Raw genomic sequence first — 21,332 nt, 5'->3', positions numbered from 1 at the left:
CCAGATATGCTCCGCCTCGAAGATCTGGAACCCATCGCAGTACCGCAAATCTGTAAGTACCATTCATCGTTGAAGAGAAAGGCATTATTCTTAAGAATAAGGAGTGACATCTCGATCAGCATTTCAGAGTGTTCTAGCAATTCAACAGGCCGTCGGTACAGAAAATACTTTTATGCTTGAATCCCATGTTCATGCAGAATATTCGTATACAATGATACCACGTCCATTGTGACAAATCTCATGCCATGGTCCCATGTAAGGTCATTAAGAATATTGAGTACATGTTTACTAACGATGAATGGTACTTACAGATTTGCGGTACTGCGATGGGTTCCAGATTTCCTCCGTCTTTTGCCTGTCTCGTCATGGGATGGTTCGAGGCGGAGCATATCTGAGGCCCATCAGGAGCTAGGTGGCATAAATATATCCTGTACTATGGACGATATATTGATGACTGCCTGCTCATATGGACAGGCAGTGATAAGGCTCTTGGAGAATTCTTTGAATATATGAACGCTAATATTCATAATATGACATTTACCATGACATCGGATCTGAAAAAGATTATCTTCCTTGATCTAGAACTATTTCACTATGAAGGAAAGATACAGAGTAATATGTATAGAAAAACTACGGCATGCAATTCTTTATTGCACGCAAGGAGTGCACATCCGAAGAGTCAGATCAATGTGATACCCTTTGGGGAAATGCTGAGGGATCGCAGAAATAGCAGCAGAGAAGAGGATTTTAACAAAAACTTGAGACATTGAAACCAGGTTTCTTGCCAGGGGATATTCAGGGGAAACGATTCGTAAGGCAAAAAAGAGAGCCATGCGACTTAAACGTTCAGAAACTCTGAATAATATTTCTAAAAATCCAAAAGAAGAAGGTATGAATGTGAGATTGGTGACCAATTACCACCCTTGCTCCCATAAACTATATGGAATACTTAAGAATAACTGGCAATTACTAACTGCTGATAGATCTTTGGAACAATATATTTCTAAATCCCCTAGCATCACATATAGGAAGGGTAAAACGATCCAAAGTATCATTAGCCCTAGCTATCCGAAACAGTCTCGAAACAAAATTTCTTGGCTTAGACAGATGAACATTGGAACCTATGCATGTGGCTCCTGTAGTGTGTGCAGGTTAGCAGAAAAAGGTATAAAGGATTTTGATTACAATGGTTCACGTAGATATCAGATTTATGATCACATAGACTGCCTGATGAAATATGTGGTCTATGAGATCCAGTGCAGGTGTAAGAAAATGTATGTGGGCAGCACCATTCGCCCACTTAAAGAACGAATGGCTGAACATTTTTGTGTCCTGAAAAATCTTGATATCGGATATCCACTGGGTAATCATGCCTCTGCATGTTCTAAACAGGATAAATCACTCGGCTTCCGCTTTCATGGCATATAAGTCGTTAAGATTGACCCCCGAGGTGGTAACAGGGAGTTAAGATTGCGCCAATGTGAGGCACGATGGATTCTTAAATTACGGGCGGTGGAATGTGGGATTAATGTTGATCGCAAATTACATTATTTCTTACATGATTGAACAGATACTGTGCTAGGATTTATACCTTGTTAAATTCTTGTACATATATATGAGAATTTTTCGCTGTATATAAGCATAAGCGCATATATTTACCCATTGATGCTGATCTGAGGAGACGTGTGTCTTTGGAATTTCCTGTTTTTCCTCTGCCACCTGATTATGAAAACTGTATCCTGCTATTTGTGATTGTGATTTATGTACTGTCATTCATTTTCCAAAATATTTGCCCCTGAATTCGATCTATTGAGATCTTGGTTACTCATTACACCTGCGTTACAAGATAACTGTGTGTCTGCTTTATATTTCGACAGACATCACTTTTATCCTACTCAGTGGAACTATATTATGTCACTAGTGACTATAGTAGCCTGATAATAGGAACGTGATATTTATCACAGCACCTTTGCTTTTGTGTGTGTCTTTTCATCTATTTGACTTCTACTTTCTCCCTTTACTTTTCTTTAGGAATTTGTAGTTGGGGTTTTACTATTTGTGTCGGAATATGAGCAAAACTCTGATGATGATAGTTCGGAGAGGGCAGTGTAGGTCTCAGATCTCCGTATTTTGAAAGAGAGCACAGTGTATGCTTCATGTGGGTGATTAAATTAGATTTGGGTTTGGAGTATGATATACTACTTACCTGCACCCGATTGGTATTTTTTATAGGATTGGCCTAATATTGCTTAGTATAAATATTACGGAATGGAGCCTTTTTGTAATTAGGTAGAGTTCAAATGACAAATAGATATGTGTGTCGATACAACTTACTTTCTAAAGTTGGCGGCCATAATACGATGTACCAACAATGGGTTTCCTCTACATGCATAATAGGAACGTAAATGCTGGTTTAGGATTAAACTTTGAGTCGAACTTAGTATTATGACATTAGGTTTCCTTGTTAGCCCTTCGAGTGGTTCTAATGATAGCGGTTCTATTTGATTTCTGATTACGGTGATACACCGATTAATATGTGTGGGAGATTTTTACCTCTTCAAGATGGCGGCCATTATAGACACTAGCGATGAGGAGTCCCTTTTCTAATCACTTGACTGAGACATGCGTCGCTTTACGATCGCGTGTATATATATGCGGAAGCTGAAATAAGTTCGGTTTCACATGCATGGATAATGATGGTGACGACGGGAGTACTCTCCTTTTCTGGTAAGAGCTTGTCCAGGAACGAGCTTATTAATTTGTTCTATTCGAACGTCGAGAGCACTCACGAATGTGGATAACCCGTATGGTTTTTTGCTATGTTGTTATATGGCCCTGTATGAAGGTGAGACGGCAGATTTTGTAGTCTCTTGCTATCATGTGAATGAAATTAAGCGATAGAAATAGATCGTTTTGATAATTGCTAATGCTGCGGATCGTCTTTTTGTTGTCTGTTACCTCACTTAGAGGTGGATGAGAGCTAGACACGAATGTGTCACGAAGGCTGACATAATATTTGGGATACTCGTTTATTTTGGAATAATACACACCACAATATTTCATTATATTCTTAATGAGTTGGATTATTACCTTACCAGCTCATGTGTCAATTGGATATCCATATAAAGCAGAGATGTATTGGTCGTTCCTTTATCTCTAGATGTTTCCTCTCTTGTATGAATATACACATTGGGTGTGAAGGGTTGATTTCTTGTGGAAGGCATGTCTCACAATTAATGAGATAAGATATAGTATATTCTTTCATAGAATCTATTTATAGGATGTTGATCGAATATCGTTTGTTATTCGGATTTGAATAATGATGTGCTTGACTAATGTCCGTTTCTTTCGATTTTTACTTTTAGATATATAAACAGTCTTTACTGTAAGACGTTTTGATTGGAGCTATAGTTCATTTGAGGTAGCTTCTTTTTAAAATACTCAAAAGTGATTAATATTGAAATTTTTAGTTATTGCCTACAGGATACTAGGCGTTATTGGAACCTCTGTTTGATATAATGTAAGATAACGCAAGGTTGCTATCCTGTTTTTTAAGGTCTATTGACTTTTTGATGTCTTTGGAAACTTATTTTTATGTCCCATAGGGTTTTTTTGATTCTGTGATGCTCATGACAACGTGAAGATATTATTAAAATGAAAAAGTTAGTAAATATGTGATGTAGATATACAGCTTTTAAGGAATATTATATACACTTGACTGTATCTATGATTTTTGATACGTAGGGAATATGATATATACTGATGCTTTTCCATGCTTTCCCCTCAGATACTTGCACACACACGATTGATAGTGTATGAGACCACACTCAGGTTTTACTTGAGGTGTGGTGGGATATTGTCGGATAATTGTTTCTTTGGTGAGTGATCTTCAAAGGACCTTCTAATTAATTGATCTTGATATATCTTTCTTGCTCTTAGAACACTAGGGTAGTCTTCTTTTTATGTTCACATGGGTGAAAAATCAAATTAAGCCTTTATCTTTGTTTATTTTAATAATTGTCTTGCTGATCCTCTGTTCTGTCTCTTTCTTGGTCCTTTTTGGTGCTTGGAGCACTATCACTATTTGGTTTTCCGTCACTGGGTGGATATCTGTCAGTTTTTTTAAGAGTCTATAGTCCTAGTCACTTAATGATTTCCATATGAGTCGCATTGAAAATCTGTTTGAGACTTTTTGTACAAAGAACTGTGTGAATATAATCCATATGTGATAATGTTCTGAATAGGACTATTTATTATTATCTTTGTAGCCCTGAGGAAGTCGTTGGGCCACTCACCCTAGACGAAACATGTGTTGGCTACTGATTACATTTTGGCTATGATATCTATGCCAATGTATTACTGCGAGCTTATGCTAAATGATCACGTGGAGAAGATTTGAGAGAAAAAGAAAAAAAAGAACATCGTTTGATTATTTACTGTACTGAAACTTTATTGGATTGGTTCTAATGACTGATGCTTGAATGCTTATTTGCCTTTTGCTCGGGAACATCCTTTTGTTTTGTGTTTTTCCTCTGAGTACTTTTGTAACGGAGGAATATTGGGACATAGGTGGCTGTTTCCCTTAATGTTCCCTGGAGCACCTTTCAGATACTGACTTACATCTCTATAAGGTTATTGGTTTTGCGCGAGGTTTAAACCCAGCCACGGTTCGAAGTTATATTTACCCTTTTAATGTTCATTACCCCGGGATCGTGTGGCGGTTTCACTTTCAGTTTCTCTTCACACTAGGGGGTCGCAGAGGATCTTAAAATTTCTCTTAGCTCTTGATCCAGCAGGACCGTTTGGTGCTCTGTGCACAGTTGCTTTCAACAGCCCCCAGCCGCTTTAGTCCGCTTCCAAGAGTGCTCTGAATCTGTGTATCGGTACCAGGTTTAGCCGCTCTAAGCAGCCATTTTGTGCGCCGTTTTTCGCTCCGTTATTCACTCCGGATTAGCTCAAGGCACACCCGGTATCACTTTGGTCTTAAGTATTTAGGATCACTCTTTTGTTCTTTTGTTATGGCGCGTGCTAGCATTTTCGTTCACCGTAGCAGAGTTGGGTCGCCCCGTCTCTTGAACGTTTAAGCCCTCCCACTGAACGGGATGTAACCTACCTTCTGATAAACGCTTGCATCGTTCAGTGTGCTCTTGTCTGGTGGTGGTTTTCGGTTCACAGCTAAATTTTAACTTGGGTTTCGTTTTCAGTTTCAGCTCTGTTGGAGCCGGGCCGCCATTTTGTCCGTATCTCGTTTCCTCTTTTTCCTGAGCAGTGGGATATGCAGCGTTCACAAGTCTGTCAGTTAGTAACACTGAAGTAGTAGGCAGAAGATCCCCACTGGTGTCGGACCCAAAGAACGTTCAGCAGCACCAGGTGTTTCCAGCAGCCTCCCCTCCCTTGGTGCGGGAGATCAGGCTGCCTTGCTCTCCGTAGCCGGGTTTTATATAACACTGCCCACTTGAGCTTCCCACGCTTTTTTCCAAGTCCTCCCGCGGGAGTGAGCCAGTGCCGTACCTTCTGGTAATGACCTGCAGTGTTCAGCGTGCGTTTTCTGTCCGGCGCAGCTCTTGGTTCACTGCCCTTGGTTCACAATTGCCTCTCTCTTGGGTTTCGGTTTCGGCTTTGAGGGATCGCCATCTTGGTCTTGCGTCTCCTTCCCCTCTTTTCGAAGGAACCACTACGGTTTTCTCTCTCCCTCAGGCACCGGAGGTCGTCGCGTTGGTGACCACCTTGTCAGTGGGTTTTCCGATGCTTAAATTTTACACTTGCAGTGCCCACTCGCTCACCTACTCATCGGGATCGTTTGTTCTTTCCTCCGATCTGACGGAGCGGCAGAATCAGGCAGCCATTAGCTCTGCCATCCAAGCCATGCCCCCATTCACCTAGTTTACAATTGAAATTATCACAAATTAAAATCAGTAGCCTTATCTCTGACAGATTTAATGCATCACTGATAGTCTTGAACACAATTTGGTAATCAACATTTTCACTTTGTATGCATACATACATGTTAATGACCTACTATTTGGTTAACCGGTAGAATTATATTTTGCATTTGTATATTGGTATGGAAAGTCTCCCAGTTTGCTTGCAGACCTCTACTCTATAAGAAATTTGATTACCCCTGAATTTGATCATCATTTGCAGTGTGTTTGGTAGTAGCTGAATAAATGTCTGAATCATGAACTAAGTTCTTATGAGAGAAGCTCCACCCAACACTTTTCTTTGGACATCGAATGTCCCACAATAAACTATCACAGAATCATCCAGCAATTTTATTTTTTTCCAATAGAACTTCTGTCACGTTTTGCCAGCTTTAACATTTGAAAGTCAAACTTTGGCCGCTGCTTCTTTCGCCCAATTCAGATGGGAGAGAGGCACGTTACTTTGTTGTTGTATGAGGTCATGACCGTACATCCACTTAAAGTAACAAGGTAATGTGTGCCTTTTTCCACTTGTCAATGTATCAAAGAATAGCAGGTAGGGAGAAAGATGGTGACCACCAAGTGTTAACTTTGAGCTGATAGGTGGCAAACGTCGTAGTGCAATAATAAAATTACTAGCTGTTTCCCTTTTGTTACAGTGTGGAATTATCCAAGTCTGTTCTGTATAGAATATACAAAATTAGCCTATGATTGATCGGTGGAACAAAACTGCCATAAGAAAGTTGATATTTCAATACAATGACCTCTAATGTGTTTTCAGCTAGGCTTATCAAATAAGAATTTTTTTCTCTGTATTGTGAGGAACACCGTGGTAGTGGGAGAGGACAGTAAAGGATTATCTTATAACCTTAGACAAAATAATTTGACTTCTGCATTATCATTGGCAAATCTAAATTCCTGCTACAAATCCCCAACCAAAGTTAATCTTCGGTCACTGTTAAATGTTTAAGAAATGATTGGCATTTGAAATTCCCACCTGGAGCAATAGTGTGGTGTTCAATATATATATATATATATTTTTTTTAATTTTATTGTGCAGAGAAAAAGGGTACAAGCACGGGCCTACAACCTCCTGGGCCGGCCGCTAGTATGCAGAAATGATCAAGCAGTTCAAAAACAATGACTGGCCCGCAGGGGCTCTGCTAAATGACAGGAGATCAGGCTGCACATAAAGGAAGTCAGGATACACTCTTTTTACATAACTATCAACCAAAGTAAAGAAAAACAAAAAGCAAGGCGAAAAACATTGAAAGGGCGTCTAACCACAGCGTGGTGTTCAATATTGAATAACTAGGTTTTCAAGATATGTTGCAGATGCTGGTTCATAGTGGCAAGATATAACTAGAAAAAAACGCGAGCACCATCTGTTACAGTTACCGCCAATGCAATAATTGGAAACAGATGGGGTTAAAGCTCGCTCCCGCGGACCCTAGGCCATCCACCAAACAAGGCGGGACAATCACCCGCCTTGCACCAATTGCGTGCTGTGTTTTTAAAAAACACATGCACAGGCCGATTGCGAGCTAAGAAAAAAAAGCACATGCACGAGCGTGTGTTCAGAGCTCAAAAGCCCTTACTTAATGCCTCGCAGAGCAGCGCATGGCTGAGTCGAGACCTAAAAAGGACCTTCCTCCTTGTCTTGCCTCTCAGATTCTTGGGACATGAAATAGTTTCAGGAAGCCAGAAATGAGTGCAGGATATCAGTGGAGTCTGAATTGTGGAAAGGGTGGTCCAAGGCTACTTTATACCTGAAAAAGACCCTTCTCTCAATATGTACCTCAGCCAAGAATTGCAAAAAGACTAGGGAAAAGTCAATTTTCTCAATATGTATCCTCCAGCACATTGCCAAAAGGCTAGAGGTGTTCCCTCAACGAGGTTATCAAAGATCAGTCTGTCAGCAACCTTATTTATATCACAAGGCATTCTTGGCCACCTGCAGATTTTGAACAAAAAAATATAGAGAGTCCCAAGGAAAGAGATTTCCCATACCCAAATATTGCTGAAATAATCGCGTTAATCACGGTTTTCTGATCCAGTCATTAAGTGCATGAAATCGGGGGCCATATTATGGTGACTGCGCATTTTTATTGTTTGCGCAGAGCGCACCTTTAAAATGGTGTGTCCGGCGCAAGCAATGAAAATGCGCCCTTTTACCGTGAATGTGCTGCCCACCCAGGGCAGCTGCGAACTTGTGCTGCCCTGGAGGCAGCGCATTCCTGTGAAAAACAGAGCGGCTGTTTTACAGCCGCACTGTGTTTTCACAGTTCAGGCAGCAACCTGCCTGCGCTCTAAAGGAGAATAGAGATCCCCTTGCAGGCGGGTGCAGTCAGTGACTCAAGATTGCGCTGGCGCTTTATGTGTACCAGCGGTATTACAGAAGGGGCTGCACAAGCTTCTGCGGCCCCTTCTGTAATACCAAAGTGCCACGGGGGTGCGCAATGCGGGTGCAAACGCCCGTTGCACTCCATGGGCACTTTGTTATACGGTCCCAGGAGTCTAACCTCAGAGTCTCCACTCAAGATCATTACCTCTGTTTTATTAAAGTTTAGTTCGCCCTCACTGCTGTTACCTCGAAGACAAATATATAGTGGTCTGAGCAACAGATATCAGAGGCCCATTATGAGTAGGAAATGCAATTTCAAAAGTTTTCTGAAAAAAGAATAACCTGCCATGGGATCTATAGTAGCCTGATCGCTCCCTTACCTGATGAATGCATACTTTGATGCGACAGCTGGGAACGCTACGTTCCAGCACTACCTCACTTTAACTGAGAGGAGGAGAGTCATCAGGTGAACAGGGTCCTCTCAGATAAGCCTCTTTGCCTGTCGAGAATGATGTAAAACAAAAGGTGCTGGAAAGTGGGTGATGGGTGGATAGGATCAGAAGGTTGATTAGATACTTTTTCTGTAAGAGGTTACTACCCTGTAAGACTGCATTGGTAATTGTGATTTTTTTTTTTTTCTCTCAAGTCATGGCTTTCTGGCATTCAATAGTATTTGTATTCTGTCTCACTCATGGGTCGCTGTGTTCATCACCTTTTCACTTTGCAGGGATAGTTATTCAAGTATTGTGCCTGGTCTGTGCTATCTGCATTATATAAATGCAACAACTATGAAATACAGTACTTCATAGGTCAATCAGTGAAAGCTTGATTGTAAGACTTTCAATTGTTTGATGGTATTAAGTGCTGCCTAGAAGTTCTGCTATACTGGTTACTGGGGAGAATTATTCTTCTGGGCTCAATCTGTAAGAGGCCAAATAGCCGAAAAGCCCAGATACATGACCCCTGGTGCAGCCTACTTGATAACATGGCAGAAACCGTGCAGCTGCAGGGGCTCCGTTCTATCTAGGCATTGCCAGCCAAGGTCAGTGTGGACACACATATGGAACGTAGATGGTCTGCAAGAACTAAGGTCGTCCAGGCTCTATAAAGGCTGCTGCTGTGCCGTTTCCCTTATCCAAGGAGTCGTCTTTCAACCTTCATGAAACTAAAGATATGCATGAGTTAAACATTTATTTAAAGCATATATTCCCGTTTTTGAGATGTTTTCTGTTTTTGCTCAAAGTATGCCCCCATGTCTGCTAGATCAGTTCTGTACTTTTATTGTTGAATGCTATTTTGCCTCTTCAGTTTGAAAATACGACCGTCTCAATGGGCGTCTGCGGACCAGTTTGACAAGTTACCTGTTTGTGCAACCCAGTAATATTTGCACTTTGCTGCAGAATTGTGCCTCCATGTGTTCTTTAATCAACCTCTGCAACAATCTGTCGGAGGATGCGGATAGGTCTATAGCGGAATTGCTCTTCTTAGTGCAGTATCTAAAATGTTACCGCGATAATGGTGTGGGCCAGGTACTTAATGTTTGACATTTTTTAGATTTTTACATGTATTAAGAACTGTGTTAGTTATTGAATTCGGGAGGCGCCTGTTGAAGGCCTTGGCCAGAATAAGTATTTTATTAGCTACGAGGGGCAACATAGAAGCCTAGCAACAAATGGTAGCTACAAATAACAGCGTGAATATGGAGCTTTTGAAGAACACATTTTAGAAGATGGGCCTCCAAAGGGGACCTGTAACAGTTTTCTTCATGTAGGATCTGATTAATGACTGCATTCTCACCTTACTTTACAACTACAAATCAACTTGGTGGAGAACATTGGTGACCCATCAGTGAGTTGGTGTAGTGAATTAGGGGATAACTGTGCTTTAGGAATAGGCCGTATGTGTTATGTTAATACCAACCTTTGTTAAGTGAAACCAGACACTGCTTTAGATGTTTCTCGTCGATAAGAAAGAAAGGAAACAATAGAACAGCCGAGACTGAATGACGAACACAACCTGAACATACAACGTTGAATAGAGTTTATATACAGGTTGTTGGAATAGAAAAGGTTTGAGCTTATGTCTAAAAGCCACAGGGATATAGTTTTTCAGCACATGCTGTAGGATATTACATGAAAGTGTAGCTGCATGCACAGAGAAGGAACAGGTGCTCCAATTTTCACAAGTGCGCTTTGGGTCGGTGTGTGTGTAGTTTAGTGCTGATCGGAGTTGTCTTGTGAGCTGATATGTTTTAAGTTTGTGCCTTGAAAACCTTAGCCTTCCTACTGGAAGGCTTTAAAACATTGTACAAAAATGTGCGTAAGGTACATCATGCATTTGAGAGTCGGTACCATGAAGGTCATGCTTGTGTCGTATGATCTCTTCATAAAGACATAGCACAGTGTGTGAATCTGTGCCTTGTGGGCTCTGAACTTTGACAGGAATTATTTCTTGAATCCCAGCTAAGACTAGGTGCTAAGCTGGAAATTACTACTGTCAAAGAGGCTTGGACTCTGTTGAAAAGTGAGATTTTTTCAAAATGTCTTTGATAGTTGCAGGTGTAAAACAAACCTCTTATCACCTAGACTGGAAGTTTGTTCTTGCATTGTACGTTCACGGTCCATTCTTATTAAGTAGGGATTGGATTCAAGCACAGGGTCTCTTGGTAGTTTTTCTTTTGGGCATGCCGTTGGTGAAGCACTAACCGACCAACCTAATTCCAGTATTGTGGGTGTTGAGCAGAAGATGGTTCAGAGGCTTCCAATGAACAGTTTCCAGCAGGAAATTTCGAAAGATAATTCTGTCTCATGACTAGTGGGTAAGATTTTAAATATAAATAGTTCTGAGTTATCTGCGCATTTATAATATCGAATCTTTCAAGACTTGAAAAACTTAGTAAGGCGTCCCAAATATACGTTAAACTGTAGTGGTCCAAGTGGAGTCTCTAGAAGTGATTTTTTTAAAAAAAGTTTTGAAATAGGCCTACAGATAGACAAGTCTGCCGAGGATGGCTGTTGTTTTGATTATTTTTTTTTAAAGATATTCAGCAATTGTCTATTTTCAGGCACAGAGTAGTTACTTTTGTAACTAAGGAATCATTCATGGCATAATTCAAGATTGGGGTAGTAGAAGCAAGTATACATTTTAAGCATTTTGATAAACAAGTGCCTGGTGAAGAATCTGTAGGTTTAGTTTTGAACTTCACATTTATCTGTGATAACTGATTTAAGCCTTACTGGGGACAGGGATTCCGTGGCCTGTGAAAACACAGAATCTGGTCGCATTTCATTGATCTTTCAGAGAAAGAATTTGGCTATACCAGTGCATACATCCTGTGAAACTCGAATTTTCTTTGTAATTTTCCTGTATTTTAGAGTTTATTATCTTCCAGGCTTCCTATTTGAACACAAGGGATCAAAACCCCTTTCTGTTATCATCATGCAGTTCTGGAACTGCGGTATCCTTGGACTGCAATTTTTTGAGCTCGTAATTGACACACCAGTAACTACTTTTCATTATTCTCTCTTAGAACACATTTTTTTTTCTAAGAGCTACCTCTTGAGAGGAAAAATTGTGTATTTCTACTTTTGTTAAGAGATTTTTGTTGATTCTGCTGCTGGACAATCCACTTTCGAAATTTTTACAAATTGAGTGCATTTTTCATTAGGTGTTTTTAGAGAATTTCCGTACTCGAAAGTGCCCATTTATGTTTTCGATCTCAAAGGCAGTACCATTGTTCTCCACCATTTATATATTTGACACACTAATCAAAATTTGCAGCAGTCAGAACATCTTAGCAGTAATTGGACAATAGTTCTTCCCCCCACCGTTGACTGCAGACAGCATGTCCAGGGTGTGCTCACTATTGCGAGTTTCTCCAGATACTCACTGACCCATCTGGAGATCACCAGTTTTATTAATCTGTAATTTAAAATTGACCAATATTATCTGGTTTGGGGTGTTGTGTGTTGAAGTGAGCTGTGATAAGGAGGGTAATGTGTAGAACAAAAGATCAGATGGAGATGTAGAGAATGAGTAAGTTGTGAATGTAATACTCAAAATGCTAGCAATGTTTGTCAACTTGCCTCTTGCTGAGCTAGGTGCCTTTAAGCTTAAACAGCTGGTGTTTTTCAGCATTAAATTGCCTGCATTAATAATCCTGCGTAATACCTACTACATTGGCTTGCACAATTATTTAAACCATAATTCAATCAAGTTTACTGGTCTGGTTCAAGAATTTTCTTTGCTTTTATGTTCCTCCTAGTTTGTGATGAACCCATTATTAACTATCATGCTATCTGCATAATCATCTGAAAGGCTTACCGTGGTCATGAGGTGAGCAGTTCATTTTAGTTCCTCAGTACTACCACAGCTTAGTGTTTAGAATGTGCACAAATGGTGATTTTTCTAATGGTTGTTGAGGACTCGTCCTCTTGAAGTTAATCATTCACACATTCGTATTTAAGCACAGTAATAAATAACAGTTTATGGCACAAACTTATCACTTATCTACCCATGAATGTATCTTAAGAAGGTAAATATATATTTTGGGGAGGCATTACACTGTTGTCTGGAATAATATTTGTAATGTTTTATTGGGAATATTTGTTATGTCAGAAATATTCTATCTTGCATTACAATCTGAGTATTTGTTTTTGTTTTCAGTTTCCAGAAGGATGAATGATTCACTGGAAAATTGTATTCCATATGAAGATTATATGAGAATGAAATTCCAGACCATTCCACCACATCGGATGAAAGAGTTCCTTGATTCAGTCACTTCTAAAGATCAAGATGAAGAGACTGAGTATACACAGCCTCCAAATTCAGTTTCCCAACAAAGAAATCAGTACACTTACATGGATAACACAGACGTGGCTGGCTCCCTGTTGGAACTGGCCCGTCAAGTTCCTTCTCCCTTACATTATCCATCAGCTAACCGGACATTGAAACATCCTCATCCCATTCACTCTCATATAGCGCATAACCCTCACTCACCAATGCAACATGACCAGCAAGTTAAACAAAGGCCTTCCCAACTGGAAACGCAACCTCCTCTGGAAAGACAATCTGCGAAGTATCAACGTTCTTCAAACGTGGATGAAAGAAGGCCATGCTCTTCAGGTGTTCCTCAACCTGTGAAGAAAAGGAAATTTGAATTTCCATCTGAGAACAATTACACAATAAGCCATTCTGTTGCACAAAACATGCCGTCCACTGTGTTAGCCTTGCCAACTCAAATGCAGCAACAGGCATATGTTCCAGTTAGAGAAGAACTGTTGACAGTAGATAGCAGTCAACTGTATGGCCTAGTAGTCCCTTCTACTTCAGAAGGAGGACAGCTTCCTAATGTAGATTCTTGGGCTTTATTTTCTAACCATGCAGTGTGTAATGAATCTCAGACTGTTGTTCGAACCACACATTCTCAGGATAACAATGTTAAGGTTGAAGTACAGGAAATGCCTGTAAACATAAAATTGGAGCAGGGAACAAACACCTTGGAGGATAACACAAATATTCCGGGAAAAATGGCCCACGATCTTGGTGCCTCAAATTATCCAATACAATATATAAATGGACATGAGAATGTTCACATTCCTGTCTCGGTACAGGATGCAGTTAAAATATATCCATCTGCTAAATACTGGGAGCAGCAAGAAGTGCAGGTAAGGCGTTAAACATGACCTGCATATGTCGCAGTTTTTGGTAATGCAGTTGCCAGCTAGTAATGGTGCTGGTAGTGTATATCTGCAATTGAGGGAGCCATGAATTGCAGCTCATTGTGAATTATTTATTTAGTCAGTGTTCTGAGTTCAGATAAGTAACCTTTAAGCCGCAATCAAGAAAGCGTCTCTTTAAATGAAGAGACTGTGCTTTTTAGTTGGTTTTGATATGGAGTCATTTTTTTTTTCTTTGTAAGTTTGTAAATGGTGTATGGTATGTGTATCTGTAGAGAAGGGTTGTTTTGTGACCACTTTTCTTCACTCTTTCCCATATTGTCCATGTGTTTATAATTTAGTTATGGCTAATAAGTAATCTGAAAGGTATTTAATGGATCCTTAAGGAAATATGAAGACTCTGTTTGTTATGACTGATAACAGGATGCGGTTTAACCTTGCATGGTGATGTAGATTAATATGTATCTTTTTGTGCTTTGAGATAAATAATAGATGAAATAAAATACTATTGTTTCAAAGAGCAACAGCATACTGTTGCTAAATTAGCACAAAAAGCTAGCTTTCAAAGGAAAAGTGATTAACCCAATAGTGTTTTTCTTTAGTTTTCATTACGAAGCTGAATATTAAAAATTAATATTAACTACGATTTCAGATTATTCTAATTAGTGGAACAATAAGATTGTAATGTGGTTGGAGCTACCCCCGGCTATTTCCTGATATTGTTATTGTTAATTAGAACTTGCATAGTTTAGTATTTGAATTTAGTAAAGCATTCCAAATCCTTTCTGTAGCCTCTGGTATGAATTTATTAAGGTTGTCATAGCTGATTGGATTGTGACTCGTTTTTTTGGAGGTGTGTGTTCAGTAGGATAAATATGTCCTTTATAATGAGTTGTAGGTTTTTTGATGGGAGAGGCCGGAGGACTAAACCAAATTGCTTATGATTGTCCATTGTCACCAGTATGTATGTTTGTTAAGTAGATGATGATAGCAACTGCCCTTGAATGCATCAATAGACATTTAATTGCATTCTTGGGCTGTGTTGTGTGTGTGCTCGGAGTTCTTTCTTCATGTGTGTTGAATGTTAAATAATGCTGCTTGAATAAAGGTAAAAGTTTGTAATTAGTTTTTTTTTGGGGGGGGGGCATTGGAAGTTCTCAGTTAACAGTGTTGTCTGCTATATGAGATTTTCCATATGGTGAGAGCTCTGTAAGATTAATAGTAGTTGAGTTATGCAACTTTCCCAATACCCGTTTGTGTTTATTTAAAAAAAAAAAATTGATTTATATAGCGCTAGCTAGACCCAAAGGTATCCAAGTGCTTTACATGTTATGTGAATAAAGGAGTATAAAATAATACAGCATTAAGGTAGTCAAAAAAGGTCATATACGTCTGACATTACAGCTTTAAGGCAGCGGCATTTGTAAACAGATTAGATACTGAGTAAGTCAGACAACCACATCGAGGGATCCTGTTGAGGGGCTTTATTTGGTAAATATAGCTCAGTTTGAGAGCGTGTTGAAGTAGTTGTTAAGCAGTAGAGATTTAAGGTCTCATTTGAAGCAAGAGAAGGAGGGGTTGCAGCAGAGGTCCTTAGGTAGTGATTTCCAAATCCTAGGAGCATTTTCTGAGACAGCCCGCCTGCAATGATTTGTTCTTCAGCTTTGGAGGTATGAGAAGAAGTGAGTTTGAGCTTCTCAGTGCTCGGTCTCTTCCTGCTATAAATAGTTTGGCTTCTAGGTATTTAGGGTTCTTTTGTAGGGCTTTGTGCGTGATACATTCTTTCTTGAAAGTGCATCTGAAGTGGGAAGCCAATTGCGACTCTTGAGGGCAGGTGAGATGTGATGGAACAGTTTGATTATGGAGGAGTCTGGCATCAGCATTTAGAATTGCTCTTAGGTTCGCAAGGTGGCTTTTCGGAGTTCCAGTGATGCTGATGTTACCGTAGTAAAGTTTCGAGAGGACTAGTGATTCCACTACCGTCTTAAGATCATCAGGGGTTGGAAATGTAATCGGGCACTGATCCTGGATTCCATGATGGTGTGGAGTTTGATAGGGGTGGTACATTTTCACATGAGTTTGACTCTCTAAGGTGTTAAACTGGGTTTCTTTGTGTATGATCGCTAGGCCACCCCCTATTTGTCTTGGTCTGTCCAGTCTAATGATGGAATAGCCAGATGATGTCAGCAAGTCCAGAATCGGGTTGAGTGTTCGTTAAGCCAGGTTTCCATTAGGAATGCATTGTCAATTCCATCAGTATAGGTTTTTCTATTTCTGTGTTGTGTTTGAATGCTGATCTGCAGTTAAGAAGTATGCAGGTTAGGGAGCTAAGAGAATTATTTGTAGGGGGTTGTGTCTGGATAGTAGTGAATTAGGCAGGTGGTCTGGGCGATATGTTAGCTCGATGGATTCGGTTTGTGCTGATGATTACTGGAATTCTGGTGGAGGCTTGGGATCCCATGTAGGAGCTTTTATGATGTATGGTTTGTTGTGATTTCACTTCAAATGTAGCTAGGGGAGTTGAGAGCTCAGTAGGTTCTGTTGGACAGGTGGCTCAATGAAATGGAGATCATTTTGCTATGCCAGCTGTCTCTTGGAGATCATTTATGGGGAGTCCATTTCTCTGTTCTCGGAGAGGGCTTGCGTGTTAACTTGGCCTGTATCATGACGTCATTTTTCAGGTCTCGCCTGACCCAGCGCATGCGCTGGTCTGGCGAGACTTATTGAGAGGGCTCCAAAAAGTGCTACCAAGGCAGCCTAGAGCTACAGTGCATGTGCGCGGACGCGCGCGCCGCGCTTTACCGCGATTTACAGCGATTACTTTCACTTTTGATGTTTGCATAGCCAATAGGTGTCGCTTTTGGGACCTTATAAGTATTTACTTATGCAACTGTTGCATGGCTAAACACTTATAAGGTCCCAAAGGCGAGACCTATTGGCTATGCCAATGCTTGTTTTATATGAGAGATGTCTTTAGCTAGAGAATCAAGTTTTAGTTCTATTCAACTAAGAAACAGGGTAAGTATGATGGGGAGGATGCCTGTCTCATATAAGGGTGGACATATGGCGAGTCCTGTGCCTATAGGAGGCAAGTGATCGTCAATGGAGGATAGGATAGGTTAGGGTCACTGAAGATGGAAATGGGGAGGGTTTGTTTGGACTGAGTGTGTTCCCCGTTGGGAGTCAAGGTTGTGTTCGAGGGTGGCCCAGGGGAGGATGGTCTTGGGTTAGCGCTGATGTTTTTGTGACCAAAGTGTACGTCAAGGGGCTGTGTTTTGGTGTCCCTTTAGCTAGGGTAGAAGGACTGGTGCTTTCCCCACTATTGTGTGTGTTGGCGGAGAAGACAATGGTCCATCGTGTGACAGTTGAGTCCTGGAGGCAAATAGGTACTCTGTTGACAATTTGTGGTAGAAGGGAGGGGGTGTATGTTGATAGATGGTGTGGAGTTTGATAGGGGTGGGGAACAGGACCCTCTTGTGACAATAAGGCGGCAAGTGACGAGAAGTGTTGATCAGAAATGGTGAGGTGATGGTTTGTTGCTTATATTAATATGTTCCCCGTCCTGAAGATTGATATTGGGATCACCCCTCTAAAGCTTTGGGAGGGCACAGTAGTGAGTTTAGCTCTCTATGGGGAATTTTGATTGTTATTGTAACTTGCAGAAGGAAGATGATTTTCCATTTTTCAGGGCGCTTTGATTAGAAATTGAAACCCGTTTTTGTGTTGCCATTGCTTGCGTTGTAATAGGTATTGGCTATTAGTTTCTCCGAAGTTGTTGAAGTATGTTGTGTTTGACCTTTTTCATTGCATTATTTGAGAGATTTTTTGTATATTTCATGTTCAAGGAGTTGGGGATTCGTATTTCTCAAGTGAGGTGTCCTGGGGTTTAGGGTAGGAGAATGTCATGGTGGCTCTTCCTTATAATCTAGTCCCTGCAGAGATAGGGTGGAGTGCTGTGTACTTGTGTGTATTATAGGTAAAGGCCAAGGTTAAGGGCCAGTGTCCTGGGACCAAGAGAGCCTGGGAAGGCATCATAAGAGAAAGCAGTGGTTCATTATCTGAAAGTTGGTGTCTGGGGAGTCCTATGTGTGTCCAAGGTCCTGTTCGGTTATATTAGGAGTGGGGTCTAAGTCTTTAGATATTGCTAAAAGGTTAGGATTGTGGGATATGGTTCAGGGTTCGTACTATAATTAAGGTTACTGGAGATAATCGGGAAGTCTCTTGGGGGATGGAGCAAGTCATTTTTTGTAAATAAGTGTTGGTATACAATTTTGTTGAGTTCTGGTGTCCTTTAGTTCATACAGTTGTTAAAGGTTGTTGGGGGAAGTGGGGGGGAGGAAGGGAGGAGTTGATTCCCTGAAGGGATGAGCAAATGCAATATCTATTACAGAGCATGGAAGACTCTTTGATTATCCTGCTGAATATTTTTTCACTTTTCAAAGTTGTGAGTGTCTAGAAACACTTTGTGCACAGTCAATGAAGATTTTATTATGATGCTATCTTTACCCAAGCCATTGTTTGTGAATAAATCATATTCTGAATGTAAATCCTGCTCTCTCCCTGTGATGGTAATTCCCTATGCTTGGTAATCTAAAGGCACTGGGGAGACCCTTAAGAGGGAAACTGTGCATAGAAGGAGAGACTGTTTAGGAGGATAGAAGCAACATGGTATTCTGCAGACGATCTCTCAGAAATGTCAGTAATAGTAAGTATGGAGCGGAATTTAAGAGCATCAATGCAGGCTGCTGGAAGAAGAAATGAGGAGCAGTAAGAGGCAGGACGAAGAACACATTGGCAGCTCTTTGCATAATTATGAATGCATACGCTTACCTGTCCCTGTAATGATTACCAATGCTAGATGGAATCAGACAGATAACTGAACAGGAGTAATGCATGTGGTATTCTGAAACTCTTGACTGACAGTCTCTGAGTCTACCAGATTGAGGGAAAAGTAGAACCAGTATTGTGGCAGAGAATGCAAACATGGACTCTGCGTCATTGCATATTTGTTCTCCTAGAGGCAATTGGGTATGAATGAACTGAAGTGCAAGGGAAACTCACCAACCACAGTTGCCAGGCATTAAGCCAAAGCAGTTAAGGCTATTTATCATGTCTGTACTACTTCCACCAGAAATTCTCTTGTTTAATCTGGAAGTTAGTAGGCACAGCTGCTCCCGGTGAACCAGGCCAATACTGAAAACTAGTGTGCTAACCTCCCTACTTCCACATCTGCCATGATGGAAGCCTACACTTCCTTTGGTGTAACTTGTGCTATGAGGTCTACTGTGGTCTATACCTTATTTTACTGACACTTTTGGATGAAGGGTCATGTTCTCTGTAGGGTATTGGTTTCTCAGTGGTATAGCTTTTGAAGGAGGGTGAGAGACCCCATTGTCTCCCACTCCAGTCTACATTTCTACCTGCCTACATTTTCTAGTCCACTGTCGGTGTGTGTCTGTCCCGATAACTGGTAAAAACTCCCTACGTTGGTGTCCTGATCCTTTTCTCCATGCTCCAGGAAGGGTGCTCTTCTGCCTGTCCCTATGTCTCCAAGGTGGTGGTGTATCTTTGTTCTGATCTCTCTCATGATTCCTTTACTGAGAGTGTCTGTGGGTGTGTGTCTTTGGATCTCTTCACCTCCCTATCTCTGTGTCAGCCCTCCTTGGTTTCTACCAGAATTTGTGTCCAGGTTTCATTTGACCCAGTGTCTGTGTCTCAGTGGCCAAATGTATGTGCCCCCATTCCAGTGTTTGTCTCTTGAGCCCACTGTTGGTATCTGTGTCTCCTGTCACTGTCTCCCATAAACCGTATGCCAGTCTGCCTGCGTCATTGTTTTACACTCTGAATCATCAATATCTATTTCTGTTTGCTAAATGCTTGCTCTGTGTGTTCTTTCTTCCCCCTCCCATTGTTTGTGTTTACTTGACTTTTTGTCCGGTGCTCCCTATAAATGTCTTTCTCTCCTAGTCTCACTGTTTGTTCCATCCAGTCCACAGATATCCTTTTCCGGTCCAAAATCAGTCTCTTGCAGACCTAATGTTAGACTTTGCTGCGTGATTAGTTTGAGAAGTTGTCACTGATGAAGTGTTAACAGGTTTGTGTTCCAAAAGAATGCTATGGTCTTGTTTGCTATGTTAATCCATGTGACAAAGTCCCTAAAGTTCTGATAAGTGGGTGACAGAGGATAATGTTAATGATTGAGTCAGTGCATGTTCCTGTAGATCTGGTAGTGGGGTTGATCTACCTGGATGTAGTAAAGTGATATCATGCATGACGTGGAGCATTGTATAGCCACGAGTGAGCAATTCATGAATGTCAGTCTGATGTATAGAAAAAGAGCATTTATTTTAAAAAGAACAAAAAAACCATACTGATAGTGCTGTTTGTGGAGGCCGGGGTTTGTGGTTGGGCAATGTGATAAGGGGTAGTCTTTTCTATCGTTTGTGAGGTTAAGAGTAGGCGAAAGCATGGTAGTAGAGAGTTACGGAAGACTTATCATATAGGCCATTGTTGAGAGGAGTGCATTCATAAGCAAGAGGGTTGTTAAAGTCGGCCAATATAAGGAAAAGTATGGACGACCGTTTGCTGGCAGAGGTATGTAAAGGATGTGTTTATCATTAAGGTAGCACTTAATATTGAAAGATTCATAATGGTTTGTGTGTAAAGTTTAGAGGGTACTTAAATGGCATGTTGGCTGGGTTAGGGTGAGGATGGTGTGAGCCCCCTGTGGTTATTTGAATTATTTCAAATTCTTGAGATTTCCTCAGTGATTTATGTTTGTAATGCTAAACATATAGCACTTTCCTACCCCTTGTGAGAACCAAAGTACCTTCAGGGGAAATCTACTGTGAAACTGCTCCTGTTGTATTTATGTACTGCATCATACCTGTGGCAAGTTCATGAAGCTGTCTGATTTGCATTTTGACTTCCGGAGTAGCGCTCTGGTGGAAAATCTGGCGGAGCATCCTGTGTATGCTCAGAGACCTAGGCCTTGTAACGGTCACATGAGACCTAGGTGTGGTATTTCATATGCATTTTGTGTTAAGCTTACCAATGCTTGTTTATTCTCCTATTGTGTGTGTGCGCGTGTGTGTGTGTTTACTTATGAAAGCAAGAACCCTTTGTATTTCATGATTCTAAGCCTTCTCTCTATTGGAACATCTTGGTCAGTTGCCACTGGATCTTGATTTTGATGTACCTTGATGGAATGCTCTCAATAAAGAACCTACTTTTGGAAAATCTTCTAATGCGCGGATTTCACTTTATTACACTGGCGACGAGCAGAAGTGGGAGCACCCCAACATTTCTTCCTAACATAGCTGAAATACTGTCTTTTTTGCAGGGGGCGAAGTTCTTTACCACATTAGACTTGACTGCAGCATACTATCA

At 40.8% G+C, this 21,332-nt stretch overlaps 1 protein-coding gene across 6 annotated transcripts in view; it reads left to right on the top strand.

Moving 5' to 3' along the window:
• LOC146855984 (transcriptional regulator QRICH1-like) overlaps positions 1-21,332 on the top strand; it is a 234,324-nt gene that overhangs the window by 28,783 nt on the left and 184,209 nt on the right. For 5 of the 6 annotated variants that reach the window (XM_085653935.1, XM_085653937.1, XM_085653931.1 and 2 more), the window contains exon 2: positions 12,931-13,931. In XM_085653935.1, the coding sequence (XP_085510061.1) occupies positions 12,942-13,931 (990 nt within the window). In that variant the 5' untranslated portion in view covers positions 12,931-12,941. Of the gene's footprint in view, positions 1-12,529; positions 12,601-12,930; positions 13,932-21,332 lie in introns of all 6 variants that reach the window. The other variant, XM_085653932.1, reaches the window with a different exon arrangement.

The sequence above is a fragment of the Triturus cristatus genome, chromosome 4_1 (assembly GCF_964204655.1).
Source record: "Triturus cristatus chromosome 4_1, aTriCri1.1, whole genome shotgun sequence".
Taxonomy (NCBI): Eukaryota; Metazoa; Chordata; class Amphibia; order Caudata; family Salamandridae; genus Triturus; species Triturus cristatus.
The sequence above is the reverse complement of the archived record's forward strand: the minus strand, read 5'-3'. Positions and strand labels throughout refer to the sequence as shown.